This window comes from Spea bombifrons, chromosome 1 (genome assembly GCF_027358695.1).
Source record: "Spea bombifrons isolate aSpeBom1 chromosome 1, aSpeBom1.2.pri, whole genome shotgun sequence".
Lineage (NCBI taxonomy): Eukaryota > Metazoa > Chordata > Amphibia > Anura > Pelobatidae > Spea > Spea bombifrons.
Window position 1 is genome coordinate 136,197,913 of NC_071087.1, and position 22,479 is coordinate 136,220,391.

The window sequence follows — 22,479 nt, forward strand, 5'->3', positions numbered from 1 at the left end:
TTAGAAAATTTTCCAAAATAGATTTAGCATGCCTTTTTTTCCAAAATTATATTTGCAAATGTTTGGATCTGGCTGTCGGTAGTCACAGTTTCACACAGTGCATATAACTAAACCAGTTCTTGTTAAATTAGTAAATTATCTTCTCAATTCTAAATTCAAGGGTCATTACCCCTTCCTCATTCCTCTTCACCTGATTGTAGCTTTTGATACTGCTCACCACCCACCATTTCTTCACATTGTACACTCTGTCAGAAGGAAAATTCCATTGTGAAATACCCTTCTGCACCATTAGTGCGCTTCATAGCTTTGCTCTGGAATGTCTCATTCATTTATCTTTATAAGAATGTTTTTACACGGTGTGATAACCTGATCAGAATTTGTAAATTAAATATTGGGGTATTTTTAGACAGACATATACATTGAACTGACAAACGTAAATTCCATTTGACTCTTTGAGGTCTGATATAGACAAGGACCTTGATGAGTTGCCCAATGAGCGCGTCTGAGCTAGACCTTTTCATTCATCTGTGAATACTCTGAGAAGAAAAATATTATTTCAAGAATATTTTCCAGCAAACTCAGTTCTGGGGAAATGAATCAGCAGATTAATTTGAAATATATATATTTTCCTAGCATGAACTGTAGATCAACTAATATAACTGTATATCACTATATGTTACTGCATATTTATAAATGGTGGAGTGCATCGGTATTAACAACAGTTTTATTTTCTTCTCTCTGCAATGTTAGGTTCATGAGAGGTGACTACCATATTGATGTCTGTATCAATGACTACCTAGATGTATTTTGCCCTCATTATGAAGACTCGGTGCCGGAAGATAAAACTGAACGCTATGTTCTGTACATGGTGAACTTCGATGGCTACAGCTCCTGTGATCACACATCCAAAGGCTTCAAAAGATGGGAGTGCAATCGACCCCATTCCTCCAATGGACCACTAAAGTTTTCAGAAAAATTTCAACTCTTCACTCCCTTCTCATTAGGGTTTGAGTTCAGACCAGGCCGGGAATATTACTATATATGTGAGTATACTTTCACTTTTTTCAATCTGCATTTTAATGACCTGTTGTCTCTGTAAGTCAAATTGTTATGTTATGTACTACTTGTTGTGTCCTGTCCACCCATTGTACAGCGCTACGGAATTTGATGGCGCTATATAAAACAATAAATAATAATAATAATAATAATGAGAGCATTTTCTATACATTTGCAGATAACTAAATATAATATATATATATATATATATATATATATATATATATACATACATATCTTTTTGTTCAGGGTAGTGATATCCCTCTGCTTTCCCTTTAAAACATGTTTTTTTTAATAAAAAATAAAATAATATGTTTGCACATGAACATGTGTATGAATGTGTCATGGCAATACAGACAACGTATTCCGACACCTTCTTACCTTGCATACATTTTATAAAGTGACAGCATTTATGATTTTTTTAGCAGAGCAGTGAAAAAGGGATTGAAGGGTTTTTTTCAAGTCTGAAAATATTTGAGTAAAGGAAGGTATTTAAATGTAAAAATGACTTTATTAATATTTCAAAGAAATAATGGGATCTTTGAGATACAAAAAGTATTCCTTATGAGTGTAATTATTAATTAAATGTTTCTCACATAATATAAAATAAATGTACTTAAAGTTTTCAAGGAACAGATTGGAAAAATGATTATTTCAGGGAAAGTTGCATATAGATTCCAAAACATCTTAGGTAAGATATCCAATTAAGGTAGAAGCTGATTGTTTACTAAATGAGTGAGGCTACTACTGTACCTGTGGGATATAAGAAGTGCCCATGTTTTTGGGACCTTGCTGAAATATTAAAGACTGTTTTAGAGCATCAAAATAATAGCCCAGTGCAGCAGACCCAAATAGAAAAGGACCCTTATAAGGTCCCTGACCATGTGTACTGGGACACTGACCAAGGGCTGTCTTATCACGGGTCTTTTTGTGAAGTATAGTCCCTTTTTAGGAACATCATTCTGTTTCTTATTTCTCCCATTATGTGCCTCTTCTAGGAGCTCAGAATGTTCTGTTGAGTATGAGTGTATCACAAAGTTCTAGCGTTCTGTAGGAAAATCCTTTCACCATTATTTGTAGGCTACAGTGAACAGATTCTTACGTGCCAGCTTGCATCTTTCATCATTAGTCCATTGCTGTAAATTATTCCAAGCCCCTTTTTCTTTTTCTTAAATAATCTGTATACACTTGTATAAATGCTAATCTGATGGCCTTCTGAAAAATCCCCATGTTTATACAAGGACATTTCTCATTAGTTGTTCAAATGGCATTATCAATTCACCGGTTTTTGTGTTAAGGTTAGATTGCACAAATCCAACGTTTTATAGCACATAAACTTTGCCTTCAAGAAATCAAATACAAAAGGTACTACAATCCTAGCAGGTAGCGTCTAAAGTCTGTTTATTTTTGTACTTTTGTAGTTTATAGGAAATTTACATAATCTCATACACATAAGCTTTCAATTTATTTCCTCAAAACAAATCAAAATCTCCTTGTAGGAGAATATTTACTTGAATGTCCTATTTCCGATTGAATATTCCATGTATTCTGATTTGTCTGCATTTGTTTTTGAATGTTAAAAAATAGTTTGAGTACACACAATACAGTCTAGGAACATTTGTTTTTGTTATCTTGTCACTATTATGTTTTGCTATACACATATCATTTGAATATGTTCTGAAAAATAAAAAGACAGACTGGGGTAACTGAGTAACGAGAGGCGGAGCCAATGAAGAAGGCAGGTCTAATGCAAGGAGGGGCTGTAGATAGGAGAGGGAGGATTCAACAGAGACACTCCTGAGATGAGCGTTGCCTAGGGACAGGTGGTTACACAGATGGGGTCATGGGTCACAGCGGCCAGCGGAGAAGCGGCCTGAACCAGGTCACTGTGTGGGGGAATTGTACGGATAGTGCTATAGAGAGACAGCCTGTACCGGACTTACCCTTCCCTGTCCCTGTATTCAGCTGTAATCTCTAGATTCAGCTTTAGCTGTGCGGCTACTTTCTTCATGATGTTCCATGCCGTCATGATAGGTTTTTGGGACAGTTTTTTCATGACAACATGGAACATTATGAAGGCTTTAAGACATTAATAGGGAACTTTCATATCTGAGTTTTCAAGTTATACAGATTTATATTTTCCAGCACTACCTTGTGGCGTTTGGGGCCCAGATAGACCCTTTCTGGGGATTGGGACCTGCTGGCTCATTGCAAGCATGGGGAGTGGAAGCAGGTGAAGCATAGGGCAGGTTTATGGGGCCTCAGTGTTTCTGATTATGCTGTATCACGATGTTAGGATTATGATTAAGGATAATATGGAATATGGAAATATACTTTTACTTTATACACTATTGGAATATACACTCAACTTGTTAAACTTTTTAACTTGTATATTGTTCAACTTTTTCAGTGGCCAAAAGATATAATTAATTTAGCCTGCACAGTAGAAGTCATGTAGTATGTTATCTTAAAACTACCCTTAATGTAAAACATGGTCTTATAGCTACTGCATTGGAAAAAGAGCTCATTTGTTCTTTTAAAACAAGGCTTCCAATTTTGACCTAAGAAATCAACAATGATATGGTGCTTTCTGACTGATAGCATGCGTCTCATTACTTAGCAGGAGGTCTTTTCATCTCCTTGTCTGACATGACACCTGTGACCCAAAGCACTATACAGTCCAAGGACAGGAGTTCAGTTGTCATTCATCTTAAGAAGGATATTCAACACGCCAAGAAAGGTTAAATGAATGGATAAGGGACAATTTAAACATTCCGACTTGAAATAGCATACCTAAAATACTTAATGTTCCTTTTCCCTGTTCGAGGGATCTACTTGGTTTAAGATCTACAGCTAAAAGTTTAACTAAGTTCTGAAGCTAGGGTATGTTTCATATGTATGGATGTCCATGTTTTCACTTGCTTATGGGAAATGTACAGTATTCTGCATGCGGGTTATTCAGCCTGCGATTTGTGTAGCTCACTTCAGCAAAGACCTTGGGTTCATAAGTATCTGGTTTTATTTTAATAAATGATATTTAGAAATAAAAAAGGGATATATTAGGGAAACATGATAGACAGCTGATATTTAAGGAGCTTGATTGGCAAGACTTTAAGAAACGCTGTGCCACAACTGCCCTGTATGGACAAATAATGGCTTATGGATGCACACATGGTATAAATGTGTGCAGTGATTATATCCAACTGATATTTACTTATCGTGCAGCTTCTATCCAACTAAGGAATTTTATTAATTATTTCAGTAGTATATATAAGTACTATGTTTATAAATCCAATATGATACACTTTTTGAGGTTGCCATCGTGACTAGCTATGTTTAGACATACCTGCATTGATTTAGAAAAAAATCAAATTAAACTCAAGTGAAACATCAGTATCTGCAGATGCTTCCAAACCAAAGGTCTGTGGCTTCCTGCTTCATTAAACTCATGCTGGCTTCCAGGACATGATCTATTTAGAACTTTAATTATGTGTATTAGCCTTTCTTGGAGTATTTTTTTGTACAAAACCGCAACATTATTTAATATCTAACCCTAATTCTTTGAACGGTGACTTTATTTTTTATTTTTATGATTAACTTATAGGGTATGTTGTGAAATATTCTAGGGCTAGGATACATTTTTTTTCAATGGTAAATACACATTTGTGGATTTATAGTAGTTTTGGAGATTGTGAGAAGAACATTGGCATCTTTTGTACGATAATAGTCAATTCAGTACCCTATTTACCATACCCTTTTAAAATGTCCTTTGTCAGGATTTTTTTTGTAATTTAAGTTACTTTTTAGAATGGATTATTTTTTTTAAAGACGTAATTGGATATATTCAAAAATGTTTTGTGTGTACATTCAATTGAATGTAACTAATATTCCTGGAATTATTTTGGAATGTCACACCTTTTTAGAAATGTTTGTTTTCAGAATGAGAAGCTATAAATGAATGAGTTTTATCCTCAATTAAATGTTTCCATAATCTATACTTGATTGAATGGACATTCTTGTGGATGTGAATATGCTCATTTATAATACACAGCTCAGTGTTCAGTGGGCTCTAATGTATAAATAAAACTGAATCTATTTGTAAAGTATAATTATCTTGGTCCATATTAACAACATGAGTGAATTGATGCCCATAGTTTATTAGCTTTGCCAGTTATGACTAACACATCCAATTTGATGCATATTTTATTGGTGACTAAAGAAAAAAAAAACCTTTATTAAAACATCATCAGTTTTTCTTAAAGACGTTTCCAATAGCCAAAATCTTTTTTTACAACCAGAGATGTATATGTTGACAATTACATATATATAATTTTTTTTCCAGTAAAGCATCCGGAAATGCATTTTCTATGAGTACTAATGATCTGATGTAAAACTATCCGTAAAAGAGTTATAACACCATGATATTTACTTCTGTAGTGAGATGTTTGAGAGTGTTGTAAAGAATCTTCAAATCGTCTACCTGGTCAACCAGCAAGATCATTATATGTATCTGCAAACAACAATACATGGTTGGGTATTTTTAATTTTAAAATAATAAACTGATATCATACATTTAAAGTAATCTTTATTAGAAGTTACAACTGGCATTCCAAAAGAAATGTCCACAAAAAGAAAACAATAGCAAACAATATTCATCTTAGCTAGAAGTAGAACTGACTTAATGCTTCTTACATACTGCCACATTTAAGATGGCTACACAATAAGTATGCTTCCCTGACGTACGCTGATATTTTCATTCGGTACTTAGGTTCTAGAGGCATAATGAGATCCATGTCTCGCACCTCCGGTAAAACACATTGAAGCTCTGATGGCAGTTGAGTATATTTATCAGTTTAGGTCATTGCTTCCTTTATTGGTCCCTGGATGACCCACTGACCTGAATGTAGCCGGCTAGCCGTGGAATCCAAATTATTTTATCATGCTCTTATTACTGTAAGTGAAGGGAGTCTTTAAGTGGAGAAAGTATCACAAATAAATAACACACAGATTATGTGCACCATTACATTTGCTGTAACATAGAGTATAGGTGTGTTGTATTTGTGTTTTTTTTAACTGCTCTCGTGATGAATAATAACATGAATTATTCATTCTGTGTTATAACAGATGGGTGATCTGTTTATGAAATGCTTAGGTAGGTTGCACCAACTTGTTGGTGTCAGTGGAAAAGGTGTGGGAATTCACCATTCATTGAGTATCACCCAGCTTGCAACTGCTGAGTTTGGGACAACACTGTCCTCAATTTTGGCTCTGCCTTAATGTTACATTCAAAGCAAATTTGCCCAATCTGCTCCATTTTTCCCGTCACTTTGATAACTCACTGAATCTCAACAGATTTTTTGTGAATCCATGGGCTGTTGAGCTGAGCTGAACTTGCTATTCATATTTGGAAATATAATATCAGTTCATTGATGCTCTCAAGCCAAATGGTTAGATGTGTGTTAGATGTTTGTGACATAGCTTCCAGACTACTGTCATGTATTATTTTAGTGTTAGATTATACACACCTCTGAAATATATTAATGCATACAATTTAGATTAGATGTAGAAGGATTAAACATGTTTATGTAAAAAAATACAATCCACACAAGTACTCTATGTAATGCAATGTTTAAAGGTAAAACAGCACCACAAACATGACTTGATGGCAGTGTTGTCAGCAAGGGGGGCCATGGTCCCCCCTACATCATGCTGCCCCCCCCAATTGAAATGCCGTATTTATTAATCTTTTTGCAGCCGCCAAGCGGTCACTCAGGAATAAGTTATATATATACATGCACACACACACACACATAGAGTGTATATGTAGTGTTTTATAATTGGCCCCTCTACTTTGGTCCCTATTCCCTTGTGCCCCCCCCCAAGTGAGAAAGCTGGAGATGCCACTGCTTGATGGTCTCCCTTTAAGAAGTCAGCGGCATTTAAACTGTTTTAAAAGCCTCTTACTACTGAAGTGATTGTCAGTCAAGTGTTCACTTCATCCCTTTTGGTCCTTATCAGAAAGCCCATAAAATAACAGGAAACTAGATGTTCAAATATTTTCTAATCAGTCTGTCAGTCATAAAAAAGACAGACATAGAAAGGGTTTCCAAGTGAGGATAGATCGATTTTAGGGCTTAAATGTTGAATGTTTAAATATTCGTACTTGTATACTTCCACATATACATTATAACACACAAGGCAAGGTAAAATATCAAAAGGTTCACCATTTATTTCCAGCACAGAGGTGAATTCATTGAAAAGTTTGTAGGTAAACTGAAGATTTAAACTTCTGCATTTGAAATCTTCATTGTGAAGACCCAACCCCAGTGAGCTTTATTAACTAGAACGCTTTAACTGATCCTCCGTAATGAATAATTAAATCAGTGAGATCATTTCCAAAAAATCTCTCCACCAACTATGCATTATCCAGGGACCAGTGTAGCCTGGTGTCCCAGTCCGTGCCACTTTTATATTGGTCCAGGGGAATCCTTTGTGGCAAGACAAGTTCTTTGAGGATTGGCCCTTCATAATGTATACTGGAATTGGTGCAATGAAATGTTAAGCTCACCTTCAGAGATACCTGTTGGTTAATACACCATAGTGTGAAGCTGCCATAATAGGAGGATCTGAAGCTATCATGTTTTTGTATGTATATATAAAAAACCTTATATAACATTTTATATTTATGTAAAATTTTTTGAACAGATTCTCTGTAAAGATATTGCTCATTCTTGCATGAGGAAGTGATTATTTAGCCAATGGAATAAAATATGGAAGGATAAGTCATTTTCTGCTACTCTTATAGTATGAGGAGGAGTCAGTCATACATGCAACACTGAGCACACGTCAAGAAAAAAAAATCTCAACTGGTATTTGGAATACATTAGATATAAACCACTGATTCAACACCATCCATGTGTTTCCTTGGGTTTTATGCAAACCTAACTCCTGAAAGATAAACATGCGGCTCGAAAAATATACTGAATTTTTACACTTTCAGTGTAAGAAATAAATCTGCAAATTTGAACACATCCAAACATACAGTATAAGCAGGTATATGCATACCTATTAATTGGATGTGTGATGCACAGTTATATTAATGAGTCAATTACACAATTTGTAGACTTTGAGATCCAGAAGCCAAGCCTAGGGGCGGCCTACTTACCAGAAGTTGAAAATAATATGTATATATATATATATATATATATATATATATATATATATATATAATTTAAAAAAAACAGACATATACTATACAGAATACGCCAAAACAGGAGATTGTTTTGTTTCCTTGGCTACAAAGGCAAACATATAGAACACTAGCTTGACCTTGAAGACAGATAGCTTGCCCTGTGTCAAGTGGCCACTTGTACAGCTCTCAAAAGTTGCTTATTGGAATCTCTCTAGGCTCATTCAACAAAGAGTCCACGGGGAAAGCTCTTAAAAAATGATTTTAATTTTATAGGCCTATAAGACGTCTCCTCACGGGAACATCTCAGATGTAATATCATTTGTGCAATTACAGAGGAAAAAAGGACAGTGACCAATGTACCACAACTTCCTATTAGAGAGAGCCCTAGAAAGCTTCCAAAATGTAATTTCCATATGGTAAATCTCATTCCTTAACAACATCGCCCCTCATGTTAGAAGAATAAAAACAATTAAAATGTTTTTCATTCTTTAGCTTCCATGCGCCATTGTCCGTCAGCCTAAACAAACAAATTATCTGCGGTTTTAAATTACCCTAATGTCTTTTACATATTTTGCAGATATACATTCAGATGTTTTCATTTCAAAGAACTTTCATATATAAGATTACATCCCTGTTAAACTGCACCTGTGGTAGCTTTCCTGAAAAGAATGCAGCTATATGATATCACACGGAGCCATATTTTACAATAGTCTGTGCTCGCCGAAGCGAAACAGTATAAATTAGTCTCTGTCACGTTCCCGCATTAAAAGTGGAATTAGTAATCTATATTAATCATAAACGTTTTTCAAAGTTTAATAACAAGCAGAGTGACTGCCAAAGTGCTTTCTGGAAAGCATTTTTTCCTACTAGCTGTCAAGAAGAACAAAACACTTTTTATGGACCCTTAGATAAAGATTAACGGTTCTGGCGATTCAATTGAGAGAATAATAAAAAAAAAACATATTTAACTGTACGTTCCAATTGAGAATGGCTGGGAATCAGCGCCGTAATGATTTGTTGTGTTTTTTATAAAATTATACATCGGAGACACGGGACAATGTAATTCATTTGCAGGAATAACGAAGAGAGGTTAATGAAACCGACAGAAGCTTAAATGAAATCAAACAGCATATCCGTGCACCTTTAAACGCTTGTATCACATGGTTAACACTTCCTGTAGCAGATTATAGAACGTGGAATTTGAAGGCAGGTTCGGCCCATCTAGTCTGCCCATGCTTCCTGATGTAGACAATCAAGACCACAAACAGTCCTTGATCTTGTCTTAGGTTCAGCAAAGCTTTATACCTACGCCATGAATGTTGAAAAAGTAGAGTGCCGTGACCCGAATACCTTTAACCCTTTGATTGTGAGAGAGACTTGCAACAAATTACAGCTCAGTGTAATGTGTTAAACCCACTCGGTGATGTGTAAAGTAGTAATGATTACCTTCCGTATAAGAATTTTTAGTTCTGACAGATTGATTTAGAAAAAAGTCACATAAAGCTCTTTGACATGGCTTGCACATCTGCTAGTTATACTGTAGAATATTGCATTAGATGCCCATGAATAATGGCCAGGATTGTACCAGGCTCTCTGTAATCAAGACAGAGGTCAGAATGTGCAAGGCTACAGATTACAACACATCCTAGCAGATTGTCAACATGACAAGTTGTTACACAGACATAATCAATTTCTAAGCATGCCACTGTACCAGACTTCTTCTATTATATTACATTAACTACAACACCCAAACAAATTATTGCGGCTATTGCACCATAGACTAAGAGCTTTTGACATGGAAGCATTAATTAAACTTATTCTTGGCTGTTCCTAAAAAAAATATTGTACTGAAAATTTTCATATCTGTGTTTTTAAAATAAAAATCTAGTGTAATGTGCATATCTTTCAAAACAATTAAAGTAGTGTATTTTTAATATATATAGTATATTCATGTGCAATTTTAGTGCTAAAAAGTTACTCAGTATCTTGCTAAATGTTATGGCCCTCCTGTGGCAGAATTACTTATCCACAGGTACTACACATGCTTGTTACCTGGCAGTAATCCCTTATTTCTGAAGACAAAGTATTTACATTCAATGTACTTTTTTTTGTAAAATCAGCCACTGTATATAATATACACAGAGGTAACGGGTTAAAGGTCATGATGTACATTACTTTGGAATATTTATGAAAAGTATACTCAATAATTCATCCCAAAGATTGTTATCTGTAATTAAGTTCCCATTTCCAGTAGTTCTCATTCATAAGAGGCACCATATATAAATTACAGAATGTTTCTAGCTACTGTCCATGATAAAATCCAAGACGCCCTGCAAACTTTGTTTTGGTGCACGTCCCCATGTATGTATCCTGGTTTGGATCTTAATTTTAGGGAGCGAAGGAATGCAATTTTGCTTAACAAACACCTCGGGTGTGCTGGGTAATAAAAAGTCTTCTACAGAACTCATTATCATGAGATTAGGGACAATTTCAAAGGGCCTACAGCTTTCAAATTTTTGGATACCGTATGTTATAGAGTTGATCCTCTTGTACCAACCCTTTCCTAAAATGAATCCTTATGCCTGATGTTGTGATGTTAGTACCCTTACTTCCCTGTACAGTGAACTCTAACTCTAATCTATAGAACCATACAGAGAGATGTATTATCCTGGAAACCACTTAGGTATTTGGTCCATTGAAGACCAGAGCTGGACTACCTTGCTCCAAGAGTACAAAATAGTGTGTTAGAATACTGGACATTTTTTAATAGGTAACATGTGATAAAATATTTATATAAATATATTTTTAGGTATAGAAAAGGGGTTGGAAGGCTGTGCGTAACACTCAGGGTGAAGTTTGCATATAAAAGGAAAAGGGAATTCAACAACAAAGAAGCCCGGCACGTTGACCTGGAGGCTTTGGATGTGACAGCTGATGGCCTGCACTCTGGGGCAATAATAAATAATAAAAAAAACAAGAAAAAATAAATCAAATAAATAAGAAATAGACCAACCACATGTTTTTCTTTTCAACTCGAACGGTCGCTATGGCAGCACAACATTGGCTCGTGACTACAATTTATAAATACAGTTGCTTTTAGAGGTCAGGCTGTTATTTTACAATTAGCAGTATAAAGACTTGCCTGTTCTATCTTGCAGTCACTAATTTTCTTGTGTTCAGCCGAAACATTAAACTGACATAGTTTGCAGTAATTAAATCCGGCAGTTGGTTATTTCTCTCTCACTTCTGTAGGCGGGCAAGCTTAACTTCTCATCCTCTCATGTTAACAAGAGTTCCCATCGTGGGACTATTATGAAGTCAATCAATGGACAAATTGGGAAAACTTTTTTTTTTCTTCTTCTTCTTCAATTGCTTGAATGGAATGAGCGGGTTTTAGTTACCACATATGTGTATAATGGAAAATTATCTTTACGAATCTTGTTTTCGCATTCCATAAAGCCGCCTGAATAGAATTTCCGTGCTCATGCCATGTTATAAGACTTATTGAACATGCATTGTGGCCGTTTTTTTTTTTTTTGGTCTTTGGTACAGCTGTGGCTTGATCAGCCTGCTGTGCTGCAAGGGACACTGGCCATTTGTTGTCAAGTTCATATTTCATGCTAGAGGGGATTCAAAATGACTAAACGCAGACTGAAAGTGTCTAGTTTTCAGGACCCTTAGCATTCCAGAACTTGATTTGGCGAAAACATCTGCGTTGCGATTGACTTTCGAGGCCTGTTTCCTTCCGCTGACAAAGGTTATCGCTTTGAGACTAGTAGCTGTGTTACCAGCAATAGAGCCTGATTTTGCTTAAAGAATGGATTTAGTTAAACACATCAGAAATCCTATTTCTGTTGCCTGAATGGATTTAAAAGCTCTAAATTGCTTATGTACAATGAGGATTAGCAAAATGATGCCTGCGTGCCAAAAACATGCAGGAAATAATAATTATTTGCGTCTTGTCATTTGTTGTACCATATGCAGTCTGGCTGACTGGGCAATCTAACTTTCATCAAAACTTTGTTATTATATATGTGTGTGTGCGTTATATATGTATAACACATACATCACACTACAGAAGAAAACAAATATGGCCTTCAGGAGTGACTCTTGCTGCAGATGAAACATTTTAACCTAAAAGAGTAATAGCTCTACCCCTACTGTGCCAAAAACATGCCTTCATTTGTGTGTATGTGTCTACGTGAATAGATAATGCAGTACATAAAGTAAAGCGCTTACATAATCTGTTACAGTCGATAAAAAACCTTGCTCAGTAATAAAAAAAATAATCAGTTACAAGACTCGTTATCATGACATTAGAGACAATTTCAAAGGGCCCCTATCTGTAAAAGGAACATGATACAAAGTATCTGGGGTATATTCACTAGCGGAGAGTCGACAAGAGAGTTGTGGTTCCCTTTCCTTGAATTCACTATATGGAGGAAGAGTTTATCTGACCCTGTATAATGGATAGTTAAATCGACGAGACTTCAGATTCTTCTCACACATTGAATTATGCATTTTGCAGGGCCAGCTCAGCCCTTCTTCATAATGGTTCTTCATAATGAATAGTAATATTAAAGAGTTGAAACCACATTTCCCTTACAAACTCCCCTGCCCTTTGGTGAATAAGCCCAAGTCTGTCTGTCTGTGCTACAGAATTCTTTTGCTATAGCTTAATTATAAGAAGCAGCTCTGCTCATTCAATGGACTCTTTCAATGTCGTGGACAGGATCTTTTGTTTCATTAGTAATAGTTGTACCTAAGTACCTAAGTAAAATATGTATTTCCATGTTTTTTTTCCCTGCTAAAGGATATTATAAAAGGTTACAAGTAACTCATCACTTTGAAGCCTGTGCTATTCATTTTATTGAAATAAATGATTTATCTCTTCACAAAAGAAGGTTATTAAAATATCTAGTGCTGTACGGCTCGTCCGCTATTTGAAATAATCCTTTTGCCAAACATAAGCCTTAAACCCTCTCGACATGAGTAAAATAACTTGACTTTTAGACTACACACAGAACTGCATAGAACATGACAAGCTACATAGGTGCTTGAATAGGAAATATGCTATGAAACGGTGAATGAGTTCAATATTCCCTTTAATAGCTTTTTATAGAAACATTTTGAGTATTAAAATACGTTTCTCCTGTATTAATGTTTGCTTTTGACTTATAATGGATCAGAGAAAATATTGAGAAAAATATAATTTTTTTTATCGATGGGAACTAACAAAAAAAAAGAAAAAATTACAAATATAGTACTACAATCTAAAATGTCAGTGCCTACAATTTAATGTTTATTTCAATTTATAGTTGTCTACAGTGAAAAAAAAAACAATTTTCCTTTGTGCGTATTATATTTTTTTTTTTTCTGATTTATCTCTCGTACCCTATTATGACATTTCATCTTCGCAAGATTTCCTAATGATTAGTCTAGATTAGTTTTGTAATCTTTCTACAAAGTTAGTGTAAATACGGTGCTTACGACAGATATGCAAGACAGGGTTTTCACACCTATTCTGAAAAAAAAACCACAAATCAATATAACGATGAAACCTGTATTTATGTGAAAACATTTATGAATGCATCCAAAGTAAAACAAAAAAACAAAACAATGAAAACAATAATTCTGCTGCCTTTTTTCCCTCCGTTCCTCTAATGACATGTTTTCGTAGATTAAAGACAGCCTCACTTACAAAAGCAAATGGAAGACTAAAACATAATTTGGGCATGAGAAGGAGACAGCATAACCAATTATGATTACAATTCAGGAAAGCGTGTCCAATTGCCTAGTAGCGTAATATATTGAGAGGCAAGGCAGAGCACAGTGCTGCATATCCACTACCTGATAAGTGCCTATGTTCAGCTCAGCCCAATTATTAATAATACTCATGTTACTGGGTATCTTTACACAATTGGTGCTACAGCAAAAATATATGTGAACCGTTCCAAAACAAATGGATATTTTAAATTGGGAACGGTGATTCTCAGAAATCTTTTTGAACATTGTTCAGAATACTTGTTTGGTGGTGCATAAATACATGATTTATCCGCCTATGAATTGTGATGATGGTGCTACTTTTGATTCAAGTTGACGGTCAGACACAGATTTAGTTCTCCTGCTGTAATGTGATGAAGTGTTTCTGATGCTTATTTGCATTAGAATGTGACATTGGTTTTTTGCCACCTTGCAAGAGAGCATAACCCGAAACTGACAGAGGAGACCCTGCTTGCCCCTTGCCTCTAAAACTCAAGTCTCCGGCAGCTCCGTCTGACAGGCGACATGCAATTAAACATACTCGTCGGGCGATGGGTTTGAATAACTGATAATGATTATTTTAGCCTATGTTGTCATTGACTAAAGAGTACACACACAACACGCATAAATAAATAATTACCAAAAATGGATCAGAGGCTCACAGGACCACATTCACCACCCAGGAGCCGATACATACTTCATTAGCATCTACCACAACCTCATTCAGAGCTCAGTAGGTGCTTTCACAGTTCTGTCACTACTAAGCATGTAATACATATGCTACTTTACTGCGTACACAAAAAATACCTGATTTATAGATGAGAAGCCCACGTAAGTAGAGGTTCTGCAAGAAAAAAATATGGGCGGGTTATCTAACACATACAATAACCATGCTTTTGTATATAGCAATGACGTATTATAAACAATATACTGTATATGTATGTCCGCTTCTAATAGACCAATGAGGTCCTAAGAGGGTTTTTATCAGTTAATATGGTGTTGTGATCAGGGCCGGCCGAAGACTTAACGCCGCCTGGGGTGAAGTTTAAAATGTCACCCCCCCCAGCCGACACCGGGGGGGGGCGGCATTTTAAACTTCGCCGACGCCATAATCTACTTACCTTTAAACACCTTTAAACAGTCCAGCGGGTAAGCGAAAACCACTCGGTGCCCCTCTCTCTCTCTCCTCCGCTTAAAAAAAAAACAAAAAAAAAGCGCTTGGGGCGGCAAAGTGCCGCCCCTTCTAAAGTGCCGCCTGGGGCAATTGCCCCAGTCGGCTCAATTGTAGGGCCGGCCCTGGTTGTGATCTATAGTCTAGAATATTGTAGCTGTTTTTGTAACTTTACAACTTGTAGCAGATCAAATAGTTTGCTTAAAATTAAGCAACTAAACACACAATTTGTTGAATTGTGTAATTTAGTTTCTATAATGACACTTCTTTCATACAAATATTCATTCAATAAATATTTTTATTGAAAAGTATAATTTTTGAACTCATTAATAATACATATTTCAAGGTCTACTTTCTCTGGTGGTTTGGCGTTAAATGTATTGTATAGACTTCTCTAAAATAGCATTCAAAGGTTATGTCCCATTGATTAACAACTTTTGAGTGTCTAAAAATTGGACAGTTCATCAATACTTTTTAAGGAAGTTTATCCGTTCAAAATAAGTGACTGTACTTTAGACTCAACAGTTCAATCGATACTCTATAGAGGTTTGACACTGGATAGACCAGAGATTACAAAACCTTTGTTTTACTAATAGGCTAATGAATAAAACATCAAACTTTTAGAAGTTTATAAGAGATTAGGAATGTTGATGTGTACAAGCAATCTCATTTCTGGGCCTGTATGCATACTTGCAACATGGAACTTTGTATGTTGCTCTGTTGGCACGCTCGAGGATGTATCCTGTCATCAGCGGGTCTACCTGATGTCATCGGCCATTTTGCCCAGTCTCGGCCTCTTTTTACGGAAGTACAGAGTCTGCTTTTTAGTTTGCACATCTGCAGATGCAAGCGGTTTTTATAATGGAAACATTGGCCAAGAAAGGTGGCTGCCACAATATAACCCTGAATGTCATAACTGTCACAGCAAATTTTATAAACCTGTCTGTGTCAGACTGTAGTTTGTTTCTGACTATTTGGGCATGACTACACTTTGTAGTAGCTGCTTCCGTTGATTTTATACCTCCCTTGGTCAATCAGGGGAGATCAGAAATCTCCTCAACTGGCCCATGCTTTCAAGTAATCTTAAAAGTGGAATAGTGGAGCAGCTACATGGGATAGTGCCAAAATTCGGGCCTGTCCCATGACAATTGGGGCTTTTGAGAGGTATGTCATTGAATAGTATTCTTATTGGTAGACAAGTATATCCATCACCAAACATCTACCTTCTCTAGCTGCCTACACGGTTCTAGGGACTCAGGGAATGCCATGTTTTGATGAAATAACCGTGCTCTTCGCAGGTTTAAGAATGGATGGTGTGTGTGTAGAGCGGAATAGACAGAGGTTTATAACTGACGTGGTGGCTCACTAATCTTGGTGTCTACTTTCAGTAAACAGTGATGGGCCCTAATTTAACTGTGGCCCATGATTTCTTATTATATTTCTTCATCAGGCTAGCAGAAAGACTGCTTTTCGTCCTACCTCGTTGCAAAAAATGCCTAAAACCAGATAACATTGCTTTAAGAGAGAAGCAACTTGAACTGGTAATTTGAAAAATGTCAACATTTGTAACCTGAGTGAGTTAGCAATTAATACCTATAGCCTGTGGCTCAAATGTACTGAATCCAATACTACCCATGTCCAAATAGCTAAATATACCAAAAACGAGGTTCCAGCAACAAAGAATGACCAGCTGTCTCTTATAGTAACCCTTTCTGTGTCGGTTATATTTTAACCGTTTCAGTGCAGGGTCAGAAAGTGTTTAGTAGAGTACAGTAATATAGCTTTCATAAGGATTCCTTTTTGTATGGATTCAGAACGTCACAGCGGTTCACAAAGAGCTGCTGGTATCAAAGAGCTAAGCAGAGTATTTAATAGAGCTTGGTTGTAAGTGTTTTTGTTCCAGCAGAGCTGATAGATTCATCTCCATCTGTTCCATATTCATAACAAAGGATCTAGCTTATAGGAGGGCAGACTTCCCCAGAGAAGACTGGAAATGATCTTTTGAACACACAATGAAAAGACTCATGCATGGTCACTTAGACAATTTAAAAACACAGGCACTTAACCCCTGATTTCCAGCTATAATGTCTGGATGTATAGAAATATATATATGATAGCTATACATTTAGATAATATATATTCTGAAAAAAACTCTGGATGCACAATCACAGAATCTAAGCCCATAAAATAAAGGAAATTAGAGATAATTAAATCTGGCTTTCCGCAGAAACCTTCAAAAAGGTATTTTTCTGCCCCATCTCCTTTTACTGTTAGACTATAAAACGATTTTCTATTTTACGTGGTGTGTGCGCGCTGCTTTGGATCTACTTTTATAATTTCCCATTTTGCAGAGCTTCAATAACCGGCGCCAATTTTATGATGACTCCATGTATACATACAAAATGAAAAATAAAAGGCAGACTGACATCGCTGACATATGCACAGTAGTGGAGGAATCACAGCGCAGCATATTTACCTAGAATCAAGCAGCGTGGAATTCCCTTTGTCATTGACAAAACAGTTTCATAGTGTTATATTATATTAAATATGCATTCAACTTAATTAAAATGGTATTGTGCCAAAGCGCTACTCCTAAGTGGCACAAAAAAATGACTAGTGCCCTTCAAGGGCATAAAAAAAAACTGGTCGAATGAAATCAGTTGGGACTGATTCCACAGCTACTCGCAGAAGTTGAGAGATGCTCAGAGAATGATGGATCACTCTCCCCCTCAGACGTTGCTGTTAGTGGGTTTGTTCCCTCGTTTCATTTTGTATGACGTCCTATTGTAATAACATGTTACCACCATTTATTACAATGTAACGTCAACAATTCATGTATTGAATTTAGTAACAATGTAACTGGAAACTCTAAAAACGTCTCCAACAGGCTCTGGGAATCACAGCTGGTTAATGAGACTCCTGGGCGGCCACCGGGGATTCTAGAGTATCTGGACATTTAATCGGTTTTTACATGATGGCAGAACTCTTCTTGTACTTTTCTCTTCTCCTTTTGTATGTGTGTTTTGGAAAGCACAAGATTTAGCATGGGGCTTTTCGGTTCACTTGCCCACCCTCCCGAGGTTGATTTTTTCCAGCCTCTCAGTGATTAATCTCTACTAACCCTCCGTCATTTGTTGCATTTAGCCCCCGCAAGCTCATTCAGCCATACTCAGTCACACCATGAGTATATGTATATGTAAAAGCTCTCTGTTAGACTTGTGAAAAAATGTGATTATAAAAAACCCAATGTTTATGCATTACTTGTTTTGTTTGTATATTTGTAATCAGATTTTATCATCTTTATGTAGGCTTATCTGTACTGTCATTTGTTATTATCAGTCTAATATAAATATTTTTGTTGCTTACTTATTACAAAAGGATAATCAAATTTCACTCTGAATCAGTCAAAACCAATACTGATCTGATTCATTGGGACATTAATATCATTGAGCTGGTGTATTGTGGGATAGCGGATATGTCATTAGACATTCACTCTGAATGCTTATACCGATGTATGATGAGATTAATTTAAATGGACATTAAGAGTGTTTACCATGCACAGTGTTCTGCGTGAAGCATTCTTCTCAAAGTGTATTGTTTTCTTTCAAGTATAACATTTTCTAAGTGTGGAACTGGGAACCTCTCTAACAGCAGACGTGTTTGCCTATCTGTGAGTGTGTTTGTCCTATAACTGATATTGAAGGGTTTCTTTGGAACGTAGTACTAATGTTTAGGCTGTCAATTTTTATTTGGACAGCTTAGTCTTCAAGAGGACAAAGGTTGTAGTATCACAGCTTCGCTGTCCATTATGAATGTCCAACCCCATTGAGTTTGTGCTTAAATAAGATCTTGGCTGGCCCTGTTTTATGTATAGTTCAATGTGTGACTAACTTCAAAGAACTTCATTGACTTAACTATGCATTAGAGGGCCGTCAAGATCTTTCCAGAGAAGCTACCTAAAGTTGGACTCTCAAAATGTATAGTGAAGTCAATGAACTGAAACCACAACTCTCTTGCAAACTCTCCTATCATCTGTCGCTTTAGTGATTTAGTAATAGACCTATATATGTTTTATGGTTCACTGATTTAATGCCCTACCTCCCATACATCCCATGGTTGATTTTGCAACTGCTTATTCTCCACAAACCATGTTTTTCATTTATATATGTAGTAGAATGTGTTTGGGAAGAGGGGGCACCTAATTCACTATTAATGCATTTAGTTTAGAAAAGAGGTCAGTGTATGAGGCGGCAAAGCTCTTCTTGGATCCCAGGGTAGGGATAAGGTATACTATTGGCTTAGCTATGTTGAGCTTAGCCACCATTACAGTTGCAACCATCATCTGCTGTAGCATAATGGTGAACATCCAATGGACAGGGCTTTTTATAAAGCTTTAACAATGTTTGTGACGAACCCAAAGAGGAAGACGATATTAGAAATTACCAGGAATATGTTTTCACCGCTCATTAAGAGCCCATATACATGGACCTTTGTATAAATTAAAAAAAATATATATGATATTGGAATATAGAAAAATATATTTGTGGCCCTCTACTAAATGCATGACATTCATTGGGAACTCTAGTTGGAGTTTCAACAGTTGGATTGGAGCTCAATGCCATTGGTTTTAACATACCTGCTTTAATAATATTCATTATTCATAACATTTTATTATAATTGATATTATGTATGCTACAACATTTGAAATGAGGTTTTTATGTCCTTTTATAAATTCACTGACATTGCAAATAATTTATGATAAGATACTTTATAAATACATACAGTATCCTTTCTGCCAGAACAAATAACAATTACAATGATCTTACCTTGATATCGCTTGCTAAGAAGCATTCATATTCAATGACGGATTGAGTATTATGCTTTGCATACATTGGCTGCTGTACAAGGCATGTTTGCCTTCCTCTTGATCTGCATAACAAACAGGAAAGTGTAAAAACTATTGGACTTAAAGGTCAAAAACAGACAAATGGAACAACCAAAATATAGGAGTTATCATAAATTAAAGTTGCTGTTCCACCTATTTTTACAGAACTGAACATTTTCCATGACTAAACGCAGAATTAGATACATAAATCAATACAGAAACTCTCGCCAAAAATGATTCCTAATCATTTAAATGTTAACTTATTTATAATAGTTCAGGGAATGCTTAATTATCATGTGACAAAAAGCAGACAATAATTATTTATGTTAATAAAACTGGAAAGACTTTTTTAAAAACATCTTTCTAGTATATCGTTTTAACGCGATTAGCTAAGAAAATCGATAATATGACAAATCTGCTTAGGTTTATCTGCTTAACACGTCAGAGGGCTCATGCTAGACCGCAACTTTAAGAGGCATTTTGCTTACTTAAATAATTGCAGCATATTAGGTGAAAGCACATTAAATATGCATCGGCAGTTAAACACGATCAGAGCTGTTACTGTTGTAATGATCTTTATATAAATCAAACCGTGCTACAACAATGTTACGATATAACGCTTGCGATGGATACAAATAAAAAGTAAAATTATGAACTGTTACAAAAATACCAGCGATCCATTCATTTGAACAAAAAGCTATTTTGTTTAGGATATTTGTTTTTTTTTTTTTGCAAATGGCCGTCCGATACTCCTTACATAATATACAGCATGCATTATGATGATTAAAAATCTTATGGTAAATTCGTTTTGTTATTCAGTTTACGGTTAGGGTTTCTTTGAGCTTTATTTCTATAACGTGGATATTAAAAGATAAAAGATACCACAACTATTTAACCCTTAGGTCACATAGTACTTTATTAATTGTTATAACACACACAAGAATAACAAGCAAGCCCTGTGTGCGGTCGCTCTTTTCAGGTAACATGGTATCATATGTATTTTGTTTAAATTGAGTTATAATATTCTAATTTATTCATATAAGCAAAAATGTGTTCAAAACCAGGTAAAGTAAAGCAAGCAAAGCTTACGGCAGGTCATCACTTAAATATTCTTTGCTTACGTCCGCCACAACAAGCGAACGATCCCCATCATCCTATCGGACTGATCGAACCCGTAAGGGTGCAAATATAGGCATTATTATCTGGATCCCTAATAACTGTGGCGTTTAATGAACATTTTTTGGGTGCCATTCATTTATAGAATGTTGTTTTTTTTCCCCCAAAATGAGAAAATCATAACTAACTTTACATAATCAAGTAGTTTTGCATTAGAGGCTATATCACATATTTAGAAATACTACAGGGAAAGGAGCTTAGCTCAGCTCACAATTTTTTTTTTTCTCTAACTTACGCAAACGGAAAAATATTGCCTCTGGCGAACATAATGGGATGCTGAATTTTTAATGTTCGTACACGTTTCATTACAAAAAACAGCTGAGTTTGGGAAAAGGGAAACAAATTCCTAGATTTTAAGATGAAGTCTCAATATTGAAAAACAATCAACATTTCAATTTTGTTAGTATACAACTTAAATAAAATATATAGTGTCTTAACTATAAATCCAGGAGTTAGATTGTGATTATCAGTGCATTCTACTATCTGGCATGTTCTGCGTCACATTTTGTGGATACGTTTTCTCCAACTGAGGCAGCGATGCTTTTTAAACACATATATCAAACACACAGGATAACTAAGTGTCTTGATGTGTACTGTAAACATGATTGTAAAGTTACATAGTCACTGTGTATAGCTGAGAAATATTGGGATCTGTTCACTAGGGAGCGTAGACAGGAAGTTGTGGTCCCAACACCTTGACTTGACTAAATATTTTGAAAGTCCAACCTTAGGGACCTTCTTTGGAAGGAAGTCCTTGTTGGTCTTGTATAACATATGATGAGATTTCTTAAAAGTTTCCTCACCCATTGAACTACTGTTTTAAACAGGGCTGGCTCAGACCTTGTTGCTGGAGAAACTTGACAATGTTGGCCCATCATAATGACTAATGAAGTGAGGAAGCTGAAACCACAACTCTTTCTGCGGACTCATATCCATCAACTCTACTTTTAGTAAAAAAATCCCCAAATTAAGTCTCCTAACATTAGCAATTTACATAGACTCCTTGGGACTAGACTCCAGATGGAAACATGGCAACATAGAATTGAACAGCAAAACCGTTCACTCTTCTAGTCTACTTATCTCAGTTTACAATGAATAATAAAAGCTTGAAGACCCATAGTAAACGCATTATCTGTATCTTTGTTTTTTTAGCTTCTGCAATTCCAGATAATGGAAGAAGATCCTGCTTGAAGCTCAAAGTTTATGTTCGACCACCAAGTAAGTTTTCTTTCTTGC

General features: G+C 35.8%; 1 protein-coding gene across 2 annotated transcripts in view; it reads left to right on the plus strand.

Moving 5' to 3' along the window:
• The window catches only part of EFNA5 (ephrin A5), a 185,306-nt gene that overhangs the window by 157,679 nt on the left and 5,148 nt on the right, over positions 1-22,479 (plus strand). For both annotated transcript variants that reach the window (XM_053474443.1, XM_053474448.1), the window contains exons 2-3: positions 751-1,043; positions 22,396-22,461. In XM_053474443.1, coding sequence (XP_053330418.1) covers positions 751-1,043; positions 22,396-22,461 — 359 coding nt within the window. The remainder of the gene's footprint in view (positions 1-750; positions 1,044-22,395; positions 22,462-22,479) is intronic.